General features: G+C 53.2%; 3 protein-coding genes across 3 annotated transcripts; 1 reads left to right on the plus strand and 2 right to left on the minus strand.

The window, feature by feature from the left end:
* Positions 1-626: 626 nt before the first annotated feature.
* On the plus strand, positions 627-10298 carry PFLUO_LOCUS9033 (Vacuolar protein sorting-associated protein 13; the record flags this gene model as incomplete). Its single annotated transcript, XM_073786818.1, has 4 exons — positions 627-8015; positions 8077-9703; positions 9768-10184; positions 10255-10298. The coding sequence occupies 4 exons, from the start codon at positions 627-629 to the stop codon at positions 10296-10298; spliced, it is 9477 nt and encodes a 3158-aa protein (XP_073643036.1).
* A 982-nt stretch (positions 10299-11280) lies between these two features.
* On the minus strand, positions 11281-17302 carry PFLUO_LOCUS9034 (Proteasome activator BLM10; the record flags this gene model as incomplete). Its single annotated transcript, XM_073786819.1, has 3 exons — positions 11281-11343; positions 11412-16818; positions 16872-17302. 3 exons carry the CDS (start codon positions 17300-17302, stop codon positions 11281-11283), a joined length of 5901 nt encoding a protein of 1966 aa, XP_073643037.1.
* A 681-nt stretch (positions 17303-17983) lies between these two features.
* On the minus strand, positions 17984-19440 carry PFLUO_LOCUS9035 (ER membrane glycoprotein subunit of the GPI transamidase complex-like protein; the record flags this gene model as incomplete). Its single annotated transcript, XM_073786820.1, has 3 exons — positions 17984-18377; positions 18429-19053; positions 19107-19440. 3 exons carry the CDS (start codon positions 19438-19440, stop codon positions 17984-17986), a joined length of 1353 nt encoding a protein of 450 aa, XP_073643038.1.
* Positions 19441-19908: the final 468 nt, after the last annotated feature.

Consider the following 19908-nt stretch of genomic DNA (forward strand, 5'->3'; position numbering starts at 1 on the left):
GTAAACAAGCGTGTCCTCCAGCATGGGCAGACACCGTCAGCAGTAGCATTGGCAGGAATTATTGCTAGCCTTGGAAATGAATGAAACCGTATCGCAGGGGTCCACCAGGGGCCATTGCACGGAAAAGGTACTGGAGAGTACTTGCGTTTGTAGCGTAGATTGGGCGGCGAGGTCAGTACCCTGCCCGTACCGCCCGACGAACCACCGCCCTTAAACCTGCTGTTCCACCTCAGTCACGGGCTTGGAGACCCTCAACCCAGCTTTGATCCATTCCCTCCCTCACCTTACCTCGCCTCACATCCTCTCCCTTTCGAACACACAATTCCTTTCTTTCTCCCTCGCCTTCCCTAAACCCCGTTCCCTCCAAAAGCTGGGTATCCTGCTACGGTATCGCGTGCAGTCTACCTGCTCTCACTGGATGGCTTGAATTGCCCCCAATTGCGACAGTTCCTGAGGCTGAATCCACTTCCACGTGAGTGTCTCTGCTATCAACATCCAGTTATGACGGTCGCTGACCATCTCCAGATCTGGAATTAGACCATCACCGACTACAACCCTCCCCCTCCTCTCTCCCCCGGCCATAGACCCATCCCCCCGGGCCCGGTCAACGGCCGTCCCCTGCAACCATGTTGGAAGGCCTGGTTGCTAATCTGCTCAACCGATTTCTCGGAATCTACGTCAAGAATTTCGATGCGAAGCAGCTGAACATCGGAATCTGGTCGGGCGATGTCAAACTGCGGAACCTTGAGCTGCGCCGGGAAGCGCTCGACCAGCTCCGTCTTCCATTAAACGTTGTCGAGGGCCATCTCGGCGAGCTCACCTTATCGATTCCATGGTCCAACTTAAGAGGAAAGCCAGTCAAGGTCGAGATCGAGGATGTGTTTTTGCTCGCGGCGCCGAAGGAAGATGCAGATTACAATACCGAGGAGGAGGAACGGAGACAGCATGTGCTGAAGATGGAAAAGATCGAGAGTGCGGAGATGCTACGCGAACAAAATCCGGACGGCATGAGCCAGGAAGAACAGCTACGGAACCAAAGCTTCACGGAGAGCATGGTCACGGCCGTGGTCGACAACCTGCAGATCTCCATTAAGAACGTGCATTTTCGCTACGAAGACTCGATTGCCTCGCCTGGCCACCCCTTCGCCGTGGGCTTGACCCTGAAAGAGCTCAGCGCCGTCAGCACAGATTCGGAATGGGTCCCCACTTTCATCCAATCCACCTCCGGAACAACGCACAAGTTGGCAGTTCTCGGTGCCCTCTCTGTCTACTGGAATACAGATGCTACGCTGCTGGGAACCGGCAGAGGCTCTGATATCGGCGCCGAGGCTCAGGGAATCAGCCACGAAGAGTTGATGGAGAAAATGCGGACCGCAATTGACAGCGACGAAGGCAACCAGTTCATGCTTCGTCCCGTGAGTGGACGTGCAGGTCTTGAATTGAACAAAACAGGGAAACACGACCGACCGGCAATCAAAGCGCGTCTCCTGTTCGATGAGCTCGGTTTCGTCTTGGATGACAATCAATACCGCGATGCACTGATGCTAGTTGATCTTTTCCATTACTTTATCCGTCACCAGGAGTACAAAAAGCTCCAGCCCAAGTCCTCTCCGAAAGAAGATCCTCGTGCCTGGATGAAGTTCGCTGGAGATGCGATTCTCAGCAAGATTCACGATCGCAATAGACGCTGGACCTGGGACTACATCAAGGAGCGCAGAGACGACCGTATAGCCTACATAAACCTGTTCAAGAAGAAGAAACGAGAAGAGGCTCTATCCCCGGAAGAAACCAAAAACTTGGAAACGCTGGAATGGAAACTCAGCTACGAGGATATTAGGTTCTGGCGATCGCTCGCAAGAAACCAGCTGCGCAAGGAAAATGTCGGAGTCAAGAAACCCGCTCGCCAACAGACATGGGGCGAGTGGGTCTGGGGCGCCAAAAAGGAAGAGGACGAAGAAACCACTATGACCGAGGAGCAGCGGCAAGAGCTCTACAACGCGATTGATTGGGACGAAAAGAAGGCCATCTCGGAGAGCGTCGATGTTCCGCGGGAATGGGTCAAGTTGCAGGTCAACTGGAGTCTCCGCGCCGGCAGCTTCACCTTGAAACAGGACCCCCACGGCGCTGCGAATGAAGTCATGAAGCTGGTGTTTGACAATTTCCGTGCAAAAGCGCTTCAGCGGCCAGATTCGTATCTCCTTGATCTGGACCTCGGTGGCTTGAAGATGTACGACGGCACCACTCCCGGCAGCCTCTACCCCCAAATCGTCAAAGTGAAGGATTCCCTTCCCGAGCCTTCCAAAACCGTGAAACAAAGTGGTGAGGATGATGACCTTGCCTCGGAGGCGAGTGCAGATGTCCTTGAGGATGAAGACAGTCTGTTCCATCTACAGCTTGAGAAGAATCCATTAGACAGCGATGCAGACTCGGCCGTCAAGGTTAAACTGAAGAGTATTGAGGTCATCTACAACCCTCGATTCTTGGTGGGGATTGTGAAATTTTTCGAACCACCCGAGCGACATATGGAGTCTATTGGAGCGCTTCTGGATACTGCAGGGGCGACTGTCGAAGGACTCAGACAGCAAACCCGAGCAGGTCTGGAGTTTGCCCTGCAGGAACACAAGAAGGTTGACGCGCAGTTCGATGTTCGCGCGCCTTTGATCATTGTTCCGGAAAGCATTACGCAGGAATCTTCGCTGTGCTTGATCCTTGATGCCGGTCATGCGAGTGTCAACAGTGAACTGGTCGACCGCCAGGCCATGCGAGACCTTCAATCCAAGCAGAAGCGAGTATACGAAGCAGAGGACTACAAGCAGTTAGAGCACTTGCTCTACGATCGCTTCCTCATCAAGCTGGATTCCACGCAGCTCCTGATTGGACCCGGCGTGGATGCAACAAAAGCGCAGCTCAGTTCAGGTGTCGAGTCCAAGAACTTCCATATCATTGACCGCATCAATGTGGACTTTGTGCTAGAGATGTGTATTGTACCGAAACAGACCCAGCTCACGCGCACGCGCATCTCGGGTCATTTGCCAGAACTCCATGCCTCCATGTCGGACACCAAGTATAAGGGATTGATGAAGCTGATCGACATTGCTATTCCGCACTTCGATGATGATAAACCAGCGTCTGACTCCGCATCACTTGCGGCCAAGAAAGAGGAAACGGCGCTGGCCACGAGAGCCAGATCTGCCTCTTTCCAACCCCCTGCCCAACGAGACCTCCCTGTCGTCGACGAAGACTTCGAGGCAGATTCAGACAGTGAACAGGCCAAGAAGAGTCTGGATACACCGACCAACATTCACCGCCGAGATTTCGAATTCAAATTCACCGTTGGCCGCCTTCGCGGGTCCTTGTTCCGGTCCGAATCGCATGGTATGCAATGTGATCGTTTACTGGTTGAATTGGTCGCCGAAGGGTTCGAGCTGGACTACTATATGCGCCCTTACGACATGGTTGCTGAAGTGGTCCTGAAATCCTTGAGCGTGGACGACTACATCGAGGAGAACCCGGTTCCTGAATTCAAGAGAATTATCTCTTCGAAAGGGTTCAACGCCGACGAAGATAAAGATCTCTTCCATTTGAAGATGGTGCGGGTCAAACCCGAGTCTCCAGAGCTTGAGTCGACCTACGAAGGAGTGGCAATGAACCTCGATATATCGGTCTCGACAATTAATCTCGTAGTGACACGGAAGACGCTCCTCACGCTCCTGGACTTCATTCTTCTCACCTTCACAAACCCTCAACAGGCACCTGCCCAAGACGAGCAACCTGACAAGGCTATACAGCAATCGAACAATGCCGATGAGCAGCCCCAGCAGGCTGGAAAACTGCGCATCAAGACCAACCTGCAGAGTATTGCGCTGATCTTGAACAACGATGGCGTCCGCTTGGCAACTCTGAGTCTCAACACTGCGGATGTCGGCATTTTCCTCGTCGGTCGCGCCATGACCATCCAGTCTCGGATAGGAAGCTTGACCTTGGTCGACGATGTCAACCTCGGTGCATCGGAGAAGTCAGACATTCGACGACTCATGACCATCGAAGGCGACAACTTTGCAGACTTCAAGTACGAAACCTTTGATCCTGAAAGCGATACATATCCCGGTTATGACTCCGAGGTCTATTTACGATCTGGCTCCATCAAGATCAATTTCTTAGAAGAACCTTACCGAAAGATCATCAACTTCCTGGTCAAGTTTGGCAAAATGCAAGCTATTTTCAATGCAGCCCGCCAGGCTGCGGCGAACCAGGCGAGTCAGCTGCAGGAGAACGCTTCGCGAATGCGGCTTGATATCGTGGTCAAGACTCCGATCGTCGTGTTCCCACGGGTGATGTCAGATGACCGGCCGCGCGATACGATCACGGCACACCTCGGTGAAATCTATGCCAAGAACGAATTCGTGCCCATGGACGACTCCAAGGATAGTCCCGCAGTCAATGTGATCTCAACTGGCGTTCGCAACATCCGCCTTACCTCCAATTTGCATTTCGATGGTGGTGTCTCTGAAGAACTGGAAATGATCCAGAAAGTCAATCTCGAATTCAGTATCTGCTACCTCGAGCATCAGACCGACAACTCGCGACCGGATATGGAGGTCGAAGGTTCTTTATCTCCTATCAACCTGCGCATCTCGCAAAGTCAACTCAAGTTTTTGTTGGCCCTTTCCAAGTCAATCCCGGCTGCATTTGCGACTGATGCCGAGCAACAGGAGATTGAGGCTATGGAGTCTCTGCCGTCGTCAGTTACTGAACCCACACGCGAGGCCACCTCAAAAGCTGTACAGTCCCCCAGTGAGGGCGAAAAACAAGAAGTATGGGTACGACTTGATATGATCTTCAAAGTGGACAGTGTTGGCCTGGAGCTTATTCTCGGGTCCGACAACCAGCCCGTTGGCAGCTTGGAAGATTCCAGTCTTTCCAAATTTTCTCTCAACGACACCAGAGTCAAGCTGCGCATGTTGACGGATGGATCATTGGATTCGGAGCTTTTGATTCACTCGTTCTCAATCCGAGATAGTCGTCGTCAGGATACGAACAAGTTTAGGAACATCATGTCACTCATCAACAACGATGTTAAGCAGCAGTTCATGGCTAGCCTTTCCATGTCCCCCGGTCCCGAAAAACATCTCATTGCGATGTTGACTATCGACAGCCCTCGCATCATGTTCGCCTTGGACTATCTCTCCGCTCTGCAGTCCTTTACACATTCGGCATTTGCATCGGACGAACCAGAGGCAATTGTCGAGGAAGAATCTGAATCCCCTGAAGAATCGGACCTCGGATCCGTTGCTGCGAGTGTTGACCAAGCTACGACAGACACGTCAACTGGAGACAACCAGGCTGAAAACATGACCGTGTCATTTCGGGTGAATCTGGTCGATGCTCAGGTTATTATGGTTGCCAACCCTGCCATCCCTCATTCCGAAGCCATTGTTCTTGGAACGAAGGAGGTCCTCATCTCACACCAGAATGTCTCGACGCTGCAGATTCAGAAGGTGGGTATGTTCTTGTGCCGCATGGACAAGTTTGAAACAAGCCGACTTCGGATTCTGGACGATTTCACCGTGGAACTGTCTGTTGATAGCCGACCGCAAGAAAAGGGATCTGCTTTGACTTCCATTGAGGGTCATGTAGAGCCCCTTGTTCTCAGGCTGTCGCTGCGTGATATCTTGATGGCAATTCAGATTGTCAACAAGGCGTCTGAGATGAGGGCTCGCAATGCTCAGCAGGTCGAGGGCAGTGATGCGAAGAAGATTGCGGATGGAAAAGGCACGAGGGCACGATCGGCGAGCAAGACATCCTCCACTATAGCAACCCGCACCCGGCGTCGCGTGAGCCAGACGGTCGAGACCATTGACAAGAGCGTTGTACCGCAGACCTCCGCAGTCCTGAAGCGCGAAGAATTATCGGCCAAGGTTGATGGCCTCCGTGTGATTCTTATTGGAGACCTGCACGACTTGCCTCTGCTCGACTGGAGTGTCAAGGGATTCACCGTGAACGTACGGGACTGGTCCTCTACTCTGAATGCAGACACGCATTTCGATACCTATCTGAATGTTTACAACTTCTCGAAGTCGGCTTGGGAGCCATTGATCGAGCCATGGCAACTGGGGTTCCATATGGCCAAGGAGATCAACCCAGATGTTCTTTCCATTGATGCTTACTCGCACAAGAATATGGAGCTCACAGTCACTTCTGCCACGATTGCTCTCGCATCCAAATCCTTCCAGTTTCTCTCTACGGACGAAGATGTCCTCTCTAAGCCAAGAGGTGCTGATGCTCCCTATCGGATTCGCAATTACACTGGGTTCGATCTTAGAGTTTGGGCCGATGTCAGCGCTGGGGAGGACGGGCCTGCCGCGAAGCTCAGTGATGGAGAAGAAGCGCCCTGGCGTTTTGAGGATTCCACCGCTGTTCGAGAGACACTCACACCCGAAGGCCATGGTGGTGTGGTGGGCGTGAAGCTAGAAGGAAGCGGATTTGACAGCATCGCCCGAATTCCTGTGGTGCGAGAAGGAGAGGTCATATACGGGTTGAAACCTAAGCAAGATGGCATCCTGCACCGGTTGCTTGTGGAGGTCACACTGGGAGCCAACAACGTCAAGTATATCACCTTCCGGTCCCCGTTCCTCATTGAAAACAACACACAAATCCCCGTTGAACTGGGGGTCGTCAGCCCTAGTGAAGGCAACTTGTTGAAGATCGAGAAGATTCTCCCAGGCGATGCTCGACCCTCACCCGTTGGATCGGCATTTCTCCATTCGGTTGTTATCCGACCTGATCAAGGCTTCGGGTATGACTGGTCAAACGAGCAGCTGTTCTGGAAAGAGCTTTTGCGTCGACCAACGCGAACGGTCAAGTGTGTCAGCGAGAATGGACAGCAGTCGCCTCCTTTCTATTTCCAGGTCAACGCAACCTACGACTCGAAGGACTCGCTCACGAGCACGTACCCCTACATGCGTGTCCGCATTTTTGCGCCCGTGGAAATCGAGAACCTGCTGCCTTTTGACTTCAAGTACCGCATCTATGACAAAAACACCAAGAAGGACTGGACCAACTTCTTGCGAAAGGGAGGTGTGAGCCCCGTTCATGTCGTGGAGCTGTCTCACTTGCTCCTGCTGAGCATCGACCTGGAGGACACGGTCTTCCGCCAAAGCGAGTTTGGCATCATCAACGGGAATGCTCAGGACTACCGCAGAGAGCACACCCTTTCTCTGAAGGATGAACGCGGTCTGCAGCTGAAGTTGAACATGCACTATTTCAACATTCCCAATAGCGGAGGCGCCTTCAAGGTCTCTGTCTACAGCCCGTACCTCGTTCTCAACAAGACCGGTCTCCCCATGGACATTCAAAGCAAGGGCTTCCTGCAGTCCGCGCGAAATGCTGCTGGCCAGGGACTCAGGGTCGACCCGAGAGACGGAGGCCGTGCGCTGCCATACATGTACTCTTACGCTGCGGATGACCAGCGGAACCGATCTATCCTGAAGGTCGGTGACTCTGCATGGAGTAAGCCCCAGAGTTTCGAAGCCATCGGCAGCACCTTTGAAGTGGTCTTCCCCGACCGGACGGGCAAATCTGAATTTCACTCCGGAGTTTCCGTTATCAAGGGTGAAGGCAAATACAAGCTGACAAAGGTGGTGACCATCGCGCCGCGGTTCATCTTGAAGAACAAGCTTAGCGAAGATCTTCAGGTGCGCGAGCCAGGTTCGTCGAATGTTGTCCAGATCAAGAGCGGTGACTTGGTCCCGCTGCACTTCTTGCGACAAGTTGCGGAGAAACAGCTCTGCCTTTGTTTCCCCGGTGTTAATAACCAGTGGTCCTCGCCGTTCAATATTGCGGATGTCGGAACCGTGCATGTGAAGCTGGCTAAGGCGAACCAGCGACAACGGTTGATCAAGGTGGATATCATCATGGAGGACGCGACACTCTTCCTGCACTTTAGTCTCGAGACACGGAACTGGCCGTACTCGATGCGTAATGAAAGTGACATGGAGTTCCTCTTCTATCAAGCCGTGAGTGGACCATTTATGAAAGAGCGCTACTTTTTCAAAGCTAATTTGATTTGCCTTTTAGAATCCAAATGTCGAAGATGATGAAGATGACCGAACAAGCGGCTGGCGGCCGATCCGGTATCGTTTGCCGCCGCGGAGTATCATGCCTTATTCTTGGGACTATCCCGCAACCAAGAACAAGTCTCTTGTCTTGGTCTGCAATGGGAAAGAGCGCCATATCAGGCTTACTGAGATTGGTAATTTGATTCCGATGCGCGTTCCACCTTCACAGCAAGGTGGATACCAGAAGATCATCGACATCAGCATCGTGGCCGATGGGCCCACTCAGACTCTCATGTTGTCGAACTTCAAGCCTTCCAAGAGTATCTACAAGCAGCAGAAGGCCCAGTCGTCACAGGCCAGCTCGAGCACTACTGGGTTTGAAGTCAAAGAAATGAGTTCGGAAGTGAACTTCAAGGCCCAACTTCGTCTGGGCGGCATTGGTATTTCCTTGATCAACCAGAACCTACGCGAGCTGGTTTACCTCACTTTCCGAGAAATTGAGATCAAATACAGGGAGTCGAGGTTGTACCAGACTCTGAACACGACGATCAAGTGGATCCAGATCGACAATCAGTTGTATGGCGGCATTTTCCCAATCCTGCTGTACCCCAGTGTTGTTCCCAAGACCGGAAAGGAGATGGAAGCGCATCCGATCTTCCACACGATGGTGACTAGGGTCAAAGACGACTCCTATGGTGTGCTTTACATCAAGTATGCCACACTGCTTCTGCAGCAGATGACCCTTGAGCTGGACGAGGACTTTGTCATGGCCATGCTGGACTTCGTCAAGATCCCTGGTGCTTCATGGACCGAGGAGCAGGAGGAGGGCGAACTGTGTGAAGAAGATCTGAATATTCCGGAACCGCAGCAGGAAGACGCCGGTCAGGATGTCTACTTTGAGCTTCTTCACTTGCAACCCATGCAGTTAGATATTTCTTTCATGCGGACTGAGCGTGTCAACGTGGAAGATACGCTCCAGCCGTCCAACCCGCTGATGTTCTTCATCAATATCATGACCATGTCGATGGGCAATGTCAACGACGCGCCTATCCGACTCAATGCTCTGATGCTGGAAAATGCTCGCGTTTCCTTTGGGCGCTTGGTCGGCAACGTCCGCGAGCACTACACGCAGGAGTTCTTGCGTCAAGTCCATATCATCGTTGGCTCGGCTGATTTCCTGGGTAATCCCGTCGGTCTGTTCAACAACGTCAGCTCCGGTGTGGCCGCCATTTTCTACGAGCCGTACCAAGGTATGGTCATGACCGACCGGCCCCAAGAGCTCGGTTACGGCATTGCCAAAGGAGCCACCTTTTTCGTCAAGAAGTCTGTCTTTGGATTCTCGGACAGTATGGCAAAGCTTACTGGAAGTATGTCCAAGGGCCTTGCGGCCGCAACTCTGGACAAAGAATTCCAAAACCAGCGACGGATGTCCAAGTCCCGCAATCGCCCCAAGCACGCATTGTATGGCATCACGGCTGGTGGTAATGCCTTTGCGACCAGCTTAGCTAGTGGAATTGGTGGGTTGGCCCGCCATCCCTTGCAAGGTGCAGAGAAGGAAGGTGCCCTGGGATTTTTCAAGGGTGTTGGAAAGGGTGTTTTGGGGCTGGCTACCAAGCCAGCCATTGGTGCCTTTGATCTAGCCTCCAGTAAGTTTCTTTTTATCCAACCCCTTCACTCACATCTACTAACACAATTTTCCCCCTATCACAGATCTTGCAGAAGGCGTCCGAAACACCACCACCGTCTTCGACGCAGAGGGCCTCGATCGCGTCCGACTGACCCGCTTCATCGGCATGGACGGCACCGTCCGCCCGTACTCCCAGCGCGAAGCCCTCGGCCAGTTCTGGCTCAAGACCACAGACGACGGCAAGTACTTCAACGAGGATTACATCGCCCACCTGGAACTACCCGGTCGCGATATGCTGGTTCTGTTGACGTACGCGCGCATCATGCTCGTGCGCGCAAAGAGGCTCGACACGGAGTGGGACATCCGGCTTACGGATATCCAAACTATCTCCAAGGAACGCACCGGCATGAGTATCACACTCAAGGGTGGTGCGAATGGGCCCTTCATTCCTGTTCAGGAGGAGAGTGCCCGAAACTGGCTGTATAAGCAGATTGCTGTTGGTGAGTGCTGCCTTTCTTTTCTTTTTGTTATTGATGACGATGAAGAAGAAGCTAATCAGTTGGTTTATAGCGGTCAATGCCTTCAATGAGAAATATAATTCCAATCGAGGATAGAGGAGGATTCTGGGAGTCGTTCACGATTTCACGAAAACGCAAGCGATAATACCGATTGGGTCTTCCCTTTTTGCCTTGTTCAAGTACATACGTTTTTCTGTCTCCTTACATTGTTTTTGAGCATTGGTCTGGTTTTTCCTTTTTTTTGTTTCTTGTTCATTCATGTACACAGCGATTAGTATTAATGTCAAGATGGTATTTATACTCAAAGACAAAAGCCTGTAAAATGGATTTCCCCAGTAGTCACTTCGAACTGGCAGAAGAGATTCTGGGACTCTTGCCCTGACAATTAGCATCATGATACCCAGTGCCTGCTATTATTATTAGTGGTCTTTTAAAGGTTAGTGACCAGTTACATCTTTCGCTCTGGCATACACGGATATCTGTGTCGTGACCCAATGCTCTGCTATCTCTAATCAGGCAATGTGGATATATATCGTGCTCTGTAACTTGGAGCTGAACATCATATCCTACGACCGACACAAATCACATAGCTTAGTTGGCACCTAAGCAAGAAACCCGGGGGAATAAACACAGTCCATCCCCATCCATCTACTTCAACACCCAAGAACCAACCCCACTACGCCCGACCCTTCCCAATTGAACCCGACCCAAAACCTCAGACATCAGGAAATCCACGCGACACAAAACGATAAGATAATGCTATTTTTTTTGGAACAGCTAACCTCCGGGTAGTTTATGTACAACACAAACATGCAAGACAAAAAGAAAATGAAAGGAGAGAAGAGACAGACAAACAGATAGTGATGTTGTGTCAGGTACTTCGACCTATACTAATAGACTCACTGAATCAAACCAAGTCCACGGATGAGCGCACACATCATACACATCGACGGAAGCCACCATTACCCAGCAGCCATCACCTAGATATGCACTCTCCTAAGAATACATTGCATTGCATCGTAGCTTGGATAACAAAACAAAACACCGGACGTGTAGGTAGAGAGAGGTAAGTCTCTCTCTAAGCGAAGTAGCTCTTCCAGAGAACACCCGAGAGATCTTCCAGTTGATCAGATGTGAATGCCTAATTGTAGCGCGCTCGTTAGAATATGATTTGTTCTCACCAGAGTAGAAATGAATGGGAGTGCTTACCTTGCAATCAATGTGCCAAGTATCCTGCCTCGTCTTCTTGAACTCACTGATAATCGACTTGACACTGGACCCCACAACACCGGGATCATTTGCTGCGCGAATACTCAGCGTCGTCAGAGCCTCGGGCATCCACTGTGGCGGCGGGCTGTTATAGGGAAACGCTTGAATCAAAGCGCCCAGACCAAGCACCGCGCCGTGGCGAGCGATAATCAAACGATTGTGCTCTGGCGTCGGGGTCCCAGCGCCGGACGAGGCAGCAGACGAAATACCGGAGCGGAAGTTCTTGGGTTTCTTGGGAAGAGGGTTATCCGCCAGCACCTTTGTGAAGCGTTCTTGGAAGCGGCGGACGTTGGTGTCGCGCAGGAACACGGGCGAGCAGCGAACCATGCCGGAGAGGGTGGCTGAGGCGCCAGCGCGGACTTCGTGCTGGGGATCCTCGAGCATGGAGGCGATGCAATCGAAGAGCTTGTCGCGGTCACCAGAGTCTAGGAGGAAGAGCCGGCGGAAGTAGATGATTTGGATGTTGATCATGACGCGCAGGCGCTGGTGCCACGACGGAGAGGTTTGGCCGATGTGGATGAGAGTCTGGATAAATTGAGATTCCTTTTCGGCGGGGTAGGGGATGTTGGGGAGGTGACGGAAGACGTGGTATGCGAGGGACTGAAGCTCGGGGTCTTCCTTCACGTCCATCATGTGCAGGAGCTGCGCAGTGAAGACCTCGGGGAAGAACGGCACGAGCTGCGAGCATTCGTGAGAGGATAGAGTTGAATCTAGCCAGAGAAGAACGGTTTTGCTGCCGGAAGTGTAGGAGGACGGTGTCTGGAGACCGGGGGTCCGAGATTGCCGCCACTTCTCGATCCGATCGAAGACACCACGGATCATCTGCGAGAACTCGCTAGACGGAGAGTAAGGGAACACGCCGACCGACGAAGACGACTTTTGGGCATCGATGAGATGCTGCAAGTCAGGGTACGATTCGTGATATCTAGTGCGGTAGATAGTCGCCAGAGTCTGACCCATCGCCTCCCGCACTCCCTTGTAGGGGTGATCCAGATGCGCCAGGAAGTCATCCACAATCGGCTTCTCCAGTTGGAAATGCCAGCCAGCATCGATGATGCACTGATGAAGCAGGTTGATCTTCGAGCTCTCCTTGAAAGCTGCATTGGTCGTCATATCTAGGCGGAAGCTGGCCAGCCAGTCCACCAAGGGCCAAGCACGTCGCGGATCGCGGCACTGCAAGATCATGTGGAGGAAAGTTGTCCAGTAGCCGGAGTTTTCCGGAGTGAGACCATCGCTGAAGACCTTTCTGACAATGGGGAACGCATACTCCCACACCATGGTCCGCTTCTCCACGTTCGTGTCTGTCACAGAGCTGATCAAGGCACCAAGAATCTCGGATGCGGCGCGATGCTGGTGTTTGTCGCTTCCATCTTCATAGACATTTTGGATCTCTTCCTGAATGTCCTTGAACGAAGCGGCCGTGAGTCCATCACGCAGCATAAGCTCAAAAGCGTAGAGAAGCATCATGGCGCAAGACATGCGGAACTTGTCAGCGGAGGGATCACGCGGCTCTTGCTTCAGATACATGAAGAACTTGGAGAACCAGTCCCGGGTGAACAGTTTGCCCATCTGGACGCGCACATTCCACTCCACATCATCATACTCGATGTCGCGCTCCACGTTGGACTTGTAAGCAGGCATTGTCTTACCCCACACGAGCCAGCCCGGGAAATCGTGGTCGATATAGTACTCGGCTTCGGGTTTGGCAAAGCTGGCCAGGTACTCCTGAGTCCACCCCTTCTCAAATGCCTTGGTTGCCACCTTGATCTTGGATGGGAACCGCTGGTGGCCGAGGATGTAATTCTTGTACTCGTGGGTGCAGATGGCGCGGACATCGATCATCGTGAACAGGGCAATCAGAGCCTGGGAGTACATGCCACGCAGGCCCGGGTGGTCATCAATGGACCCCAGAGTCACCAGCTCGATGAGGTTGGCACTGGCAACGTAATCGAACCGAAGACCCATAGTGATCACAATTGTTGCGGCGCGACTGGCAATCTTCCAATGCGACACCCGAGCCAAGTTCACCAAATCCTCGGCCAGATCAGCTTTCTTTTTCTCAATCGCAACGCGCTTCTTGTTGATGGCAGTCTTTTTCTTCTCGATCTGCTCGCTGACGTCTTCACTGGGCGCAATCGCCTCCACGATGCCCTGGTCCAAGATGGCCATCCGTTCCATGGCGCGGCCATAGTCCATCACCTGGAAGACGGCGCCCGAACAAATCTTTTGAACGGAAGGCTTGTCGACAGCGCTGGCATCGATGAAAGTCTTGATAAGCGTCGGAGTAAACTTCCAATGCCGCCCAACAGTCTTTGCAACGCTGCTCAAAAGAAGCGAGAACAGTGCGCCCTTGATCCGGGCATGATCATTCTCTTTGACACCCTTCTGCAGCGCTCGCATAAGAGGCGGGATGATGAGAAGTCGCGAGCCCCAGATCGCCTTGAGCGCGGACTCGCCGGCGTTTTGAGCGTTCCGGCGGGTCTCGGTGTAGAGAGAGACGCAGGACTCGGCAAGATCAAGAAGGAGGATCTCGTCGAGCTTGGACCGAGGTCGCGGCGCGGCATTGTGTCGAAGACGTTGCAGATGGTACACGTTGGCTCGGCGCACCAGTAACGCTCGAGGGTAATCCTTACGGATGCCGCTCATCTTGTATGGGTGAATATCGGCAGCCAAAAGCCGCGTGACTCTGTCCAAAACATGGGCAGACCTTTCGATTCCCACATCGACGAACCAAGAACGGAAGGCAGAGTACAAAGCCCCAAAGCAGGTCACGTCATCTTCTTGCTTGTCTGCCAAAAAGCGGTGGACGTCATGCAGAATCGAGCCGGCTCGCTCCCGAATTTCATGGATGGTCGTGTACAGCGGATCTCCTGCCTGCAGGGAATATCCGGTTGGATAGGTGAATGTCTCTCTGATCGTTGACTCATCCGAGGTGTCAAGAGTGCTATCCGGATCGTCATCGCCAACACCATTAGAGAGAGCTGGATCATCCACCATCTCAAATTCACTGGATACGGTCGAGGCACCATTGGAGATCTCCTTGGTTGTAGTTGACGCGGCTTTGGGGTCGAACAGGACCGAGACGCCAGACAGCAGAAGCCGCAGAAGGACGAGATTTCTGGTGACTTCATCCGACCAGTCCTTGCCGCTACCATCGCGTTTGACACTGGAGGTTTCATTGGTCAAAGCCGATAGCTGCGACAGAGCTGTCTCGGCCTGGCTCTTGAAGACATCGACTGCAAACTCCAATTCCTCACGCTTCGGTAGATGCCACTTGATATGCAAATTGCGCACGTCCGGCCGGTAGCTCCAGTGCTCAGGTCCAATACCATTCGCGATGACTTCAGGCTCGTAGAGAGCGTAGTCATTGGTGTACGTTCCCGTAAGATTGAGAAGGAGGTGGTGAATGAAGTTGGAGATGTGAACAGTCGGGATGCCACGGCATTTCTGCTGCATGTAGATGGCAATGTCGAAGAGCTCCTGTCGATGAGCAAGCACAGCGTCGCCAACGTGCACAACACACATGCTCAGCATGCTGACGTTCCAGACCAAACCACGATCTCGGGGCAAAACATCCGTTCCCGTCGTTCTGGTCGACCCAGCCCCATTGTCTTCAATTTCGGTGCGGATGGCTTGGGTCAGGACTGGAATGAAACGCTTGAGAGCCTGTTCGGGATTGACCTTGCACAATGCATTGCAGATAAAGGCCATGGCATCGCGAGCTTGGTGGATGACGTGATTGGAAACAAAGTCGACGATCTTTGACAGGGCAATGTCGTAGTACTCTTGCGAGAGAGAAGAAAGCAGGGGCATGAAGGTCGCGGGCAGAGTGTTCACGATATTCTCCTCGGGAGACCCGTTGCGCACTCTGGTGACATCAGGCAGGTTCTCCAAAAGGGTAAAGACACGGCCGAGAAAGGAGATGGTGAAGTCTCCGAAGCCACAGGTCGAGGAGCGTAGGATCATCTCTTCTGTTTCGTCATCCAGCTCCGTGTCATAATTTAGCTCAATGGCAGCTCCCTGCTCTTCCATTCTCTCCATTTCGCCCGAGATCCATTGCAGAGCTAGCATGTTACAGTTGATGTCATCTCTTCCTTTCGTCATATCCACCATGGGGATGTTGTAGCAGGCGGACTGGATAAATGACAAAGCGTGTAAGGATTTATCCAGATCATTGGCATCGATTCCTGGCAGTGCAAGACCGAGCAGAGTGGTCATATGGCATCGATAGCCCTTCGTTCGGGTAATGACACGGGACAGCACTTGCATGGCTCGAAGAGATGAGGCGGTGCGGTGAACTTCCACCAGACCCTGCAGAGCAGGATAAATCCTCTGCAGTGCTCCGGGTAGGATAAGATGGGGCTCCAGGTAAGCCAGACCCTGCAAGGTTGATAGAGAGAAGGTCATGGCAGTGCTACTCTTGGAGTAGATACCCATAAAGATGACATCCCGCAGACAAAGCACGAAGCGACGCTTCAGAGGCTCGTTCAATCTTCGCTCGGGCGGGACTTCCATCTCTCCGCTCTGCTCACGGTTCCAACGCATGACGAAGAAGTCGGTCAGATAATACGCCAATTGCGACAGGGTCTTCGTCCAGCTTCCGGAGTTGGATGGGTGAAAGAATGTCTCGACAGCCTGGATCAAGCCCTCGAGATGCACCAGAATGGAGTCACTTGATTCCACGCAGGCAGGAGAGAGCGACATCACTATCCATCGCGCAATGTGGTGAGCAACGGGGTGTTTCCGTGAATCACGGTCCAGCATAACTCCCAGACCCGAAGAAATATCCACCAGGGCGCTATACGGCGAAGTCGACTGCCCCACAGGAATCTCCAGAAGCCGCAGAATGGCAGTGAAGATGAGAGACGACTGCTCCTTCGAGAAAATGCCGTGTTCAGAGAACGGGATGTGCCCTGCCGTCAGGGAATCCCGAGCGAGTCGAGAGAAGTAGTCGAGGTATGTCGTGTCAAGGGTCTTGGAACGGCCAACTAAAGACCACAAGTGGAAGTGTGTAGGCAGGTAGTGATGCGGGAGGAGGTCTTCTCGCCCCGGAGCCGGTGGCGAGGTCGGAAGCATCAAGTTAATCAAGCCCACGACAACAAAAGCACCTTCAGAAAAGGACGTTGTGTAGTGCGGCAGGAACTCCTCTAGCATATCCGGAAGCTCACACGGGTCAATGAACAATTGAGCAAACGCGCACAGCTTCGTCAGGGTCTTGACATTCCGTTTTAGGTTGGTCGAATGGACCAGGCCGGACTCGGTCGGAAGAACAAACGCCTTCAACTCTTTGTAGAGAGGCCGCCAATCCAGCACCAGGTCCTTGATGGGTTTTAGGTAGTGCTTGCGCCTGTACCACGGTTAGCATCCAACGTCATACCTGCGACGACCGATTTGACTGACTTGGTGAGCAGCATGAACATGCTCGCGAATCGCTCGGCAACACTAGGATCAATCCCGGGAGCGAGAGACAGCTCGTAGTAGAGCTTCACGAGGTGAATGCGCTCCCTGCGAGTGGGATCGAACTTGAGGGAGAGCCATCCTCGCAGCTCACGTGTCCAGTGTACGGCCCCAGGGCTGAAGTCCCCGGCCTCAACGGCAATGTAGAGCTGATTCAGGATCTCCCGGAGATTCCGTTGGCGTGCTGTCTCGTCTTCGAGCTGATATGGGAGGTATTGGAAGTAAGGGTAGGTACGCGGTCGCACGCGGGCCTTGGGCTCGCCCTCGCCGTTGATCCCCATGGGCTCACCACCTGGCGACGTGGCCCGCGAAATCTCTTGCCCATGATGAAAATTATCGGAGGTGAGAATAGCCTTGGGTGCTGACGCGTCCATAATCGAGCGTGGGAGGTGGGAAGGGAGAGAGATCGTCAAGCGACACGAGGCAGGATGGGGCGGAAGGAGGAGTAGCCGCAGACGTCAGACGAGCTCTGAGGATCGCGGTGTCAGCCACTGGGATAAAATATCCACACACGCAATGTGTCTGGAGGCGAGACGCTGGCAGTCACCGAGTTCCAGGGAAGGCGTACGGTCAGTCACGAAACTCAGAAGGGCCTTAGCTAGTGAAGCGCGCGGAGGTCGTTGCGGCCGGAGGGTGTGCAGCCTCTCGCACGGGGGCGCTGGCGCAGTCGTCAGATCAGGAGGAACGACAGCAAAATAAAGCTGCACCGAATCAGACAGGGTGAGAGTCAGCGGGGATATAAGGTGAGGATTTGGCTGCTGAATTCGGTTGGGTAGGAAAGAAGCTCAGGTTCGACCGGGCGCAGCTGGAGTGGATGACATAATTTCCACGGAACCACCGCCCAGAATAGTTATACGAGGGAAACACGTCCACCAGATACGAGGTGGTTTAGGAGTCAAGAAAATAGCAATAGACCGAGCATAGTCGGCTCCTTTTATAACGGTAGGTGGCACAGTTACATAGACGGCCCAGTGGCCGTTCTCAGCCACGGCGCAGACAGGCAGACACAGCCCTTACGCAAGCCAGCCTGCCTAATCGCAGTCTTATACACGCGGTCATGCTGGAGGGAGAAAGGACCCATACAGCACACCTTGGATCAACGCATACCCCACCATGGCTTGAACCGCGGTGGTGAGAACGCGATGGTTTGCCTTTGGACTCGATAGGCTGTCCACGGCACCCGACGCCAGATACCAATACCACAAGGGATACCCGGACGAGATCCGGTTGATGATCTGCACATGATAGCTCGTCAGCGCCATCACCGCCAGTAGCCCCTGTGGGATGCCCAGCCGAACAAGCATGGATCCAGGGTGGTCCGGAGCGTGGGCGTGCTCGGATGCACTCATTGCCCATAACGAAGACCGGCAGAGGAGGGCGATTAGCGGCGCTGCCAGCAGGAACAGCGGTACGTTCGAAACCGTCCAATATCTCAAAAATCCGACATTCCTAGTCCAGAGATCAGTCATGCCCAAGGCATACGAGAGAGACGTCACTTACCAGTAATGATCCTGGACCCAGGTGTAGATGCTCGGCACGGTCCACTCGCACCAAGGTCGAGGATCAGTGGCAGACGCACAGTACATTCGCCAAGCCACAAATTGCGGAAAAACCATACCCACAGCAACGATGCAGCCGCCGAGGACAATAATTCCGAGGCGAATCGTGTTGTGTAGCGACGGACCCCGAGTAAAAGTCCGCCAGACTAGCACGGCAGCATCGTACGCAAACAGGAAACCACTGAGAATCCCGTTACTGCGAACCGTGGTTGCCACCGCGAAGAGGGCGGCGGAGGTTAGTAATAGAGAATCCCGCGACAGGGTCTTCCCGTTATACCCCGCGATGAGAGAACATGAGTAGAGGTAGTAGCCGGTGATGTTGAGAAAGGAGAAGATCGACTCCGGAGCTGGAGCGGAGAGAAATGCCCCGGCTGGGCAGATGATGTGCAGAGCCGCAGACAAGAAGCAAATCAGCTTTTGCGAGATGGTCGTGCACCCGAAAACATTGGCGGTCAGACCGTAGACGGCGAGCACGGAAAGATAATGGGCAACATGGGAGAGGGCCACTCCTGCCAAGGCGATGTTGACTGGTCCGCCGACGCCACCTGATCGTTCCACCCCTGTCTCTGTGAGATTTTGCACGATATGATATGCCGAGGTCAACAACCCAAGTCCGTACCTGAGATAAAAAGCTCGAGAATCTTGGTGTAGCCGTAGCCAAAGGCCCATTCCTGTTCAAAGACGTAACCCGTCTCGGCGGTATGCAGGAAATAGATAGAGTCCCAGCGTGCAAACTTCAATGGCACTGACAGTGAGCCGATCATGCCGGTAGGCGCACCCGGTTCGTCGGAGATGAGAGAGGTGGAGGTATCATAACCCCGACCCGGGCAGGCCGCAATGACGACCACCAACAAGGCTTTCCAGAGCCAGAATGCGACCGTCAGGCAGTGGATGGGATTGTCTAGTCGCAGCAGCCTTGCCGAGATGGCGACCGGGCGTTGGATGGAGGCCATTAATGAATTGCTCAATCAAAATTGTCCTCCCTCGAGTTATGGCTGCAGTGGAGCTGGTTGTGTTGCCCGTGTTGGATGAGCCCGACGGTGCATAATTAGTCAGCGGATATTATGCAGTTTCATTGGGTTATGCAGATTCTACGTGAACGATGAAATGCCGTGGATCCAGGATGCGTTCAGTGGCTGCTGCTAGACCAGCCCCGTTCAGCCTTATCCACACGACCTCTGTCCCGGACAGCGATGGGGACATTGATAGGGAGAATCCCTATCACTTCGTGCACATTAACTCGGGATAAATCTCGTAGAGTTTGCAGTGGGGCCTCGGCTGGTCTATCCGTCCGATTCCATAGCTCGCAACCATGTCTCGATCAGTATACTTGGTTGAATCAGAATCCCATAAGCTGACCGGAGAGCAAGAAAAATCCCTGCAACGGAACGTGACATTCCCCACTCTCTCTTGGCCTCCAC

Source organism: Penicillium psychrofluorescens (assembly GCF_964197705.1).
Source record: "Penicillium psychrofluorescens genome assembly, chromosome: 6".
Classification (NCBI taxonomy): domain Eukaryota; kingdom Fungi; phylum Ascomycota; class Eurotiomycetes; order Eurotiales; family Aspergillaceae; genus Penicillium; species Penicillium psychrofluorescens.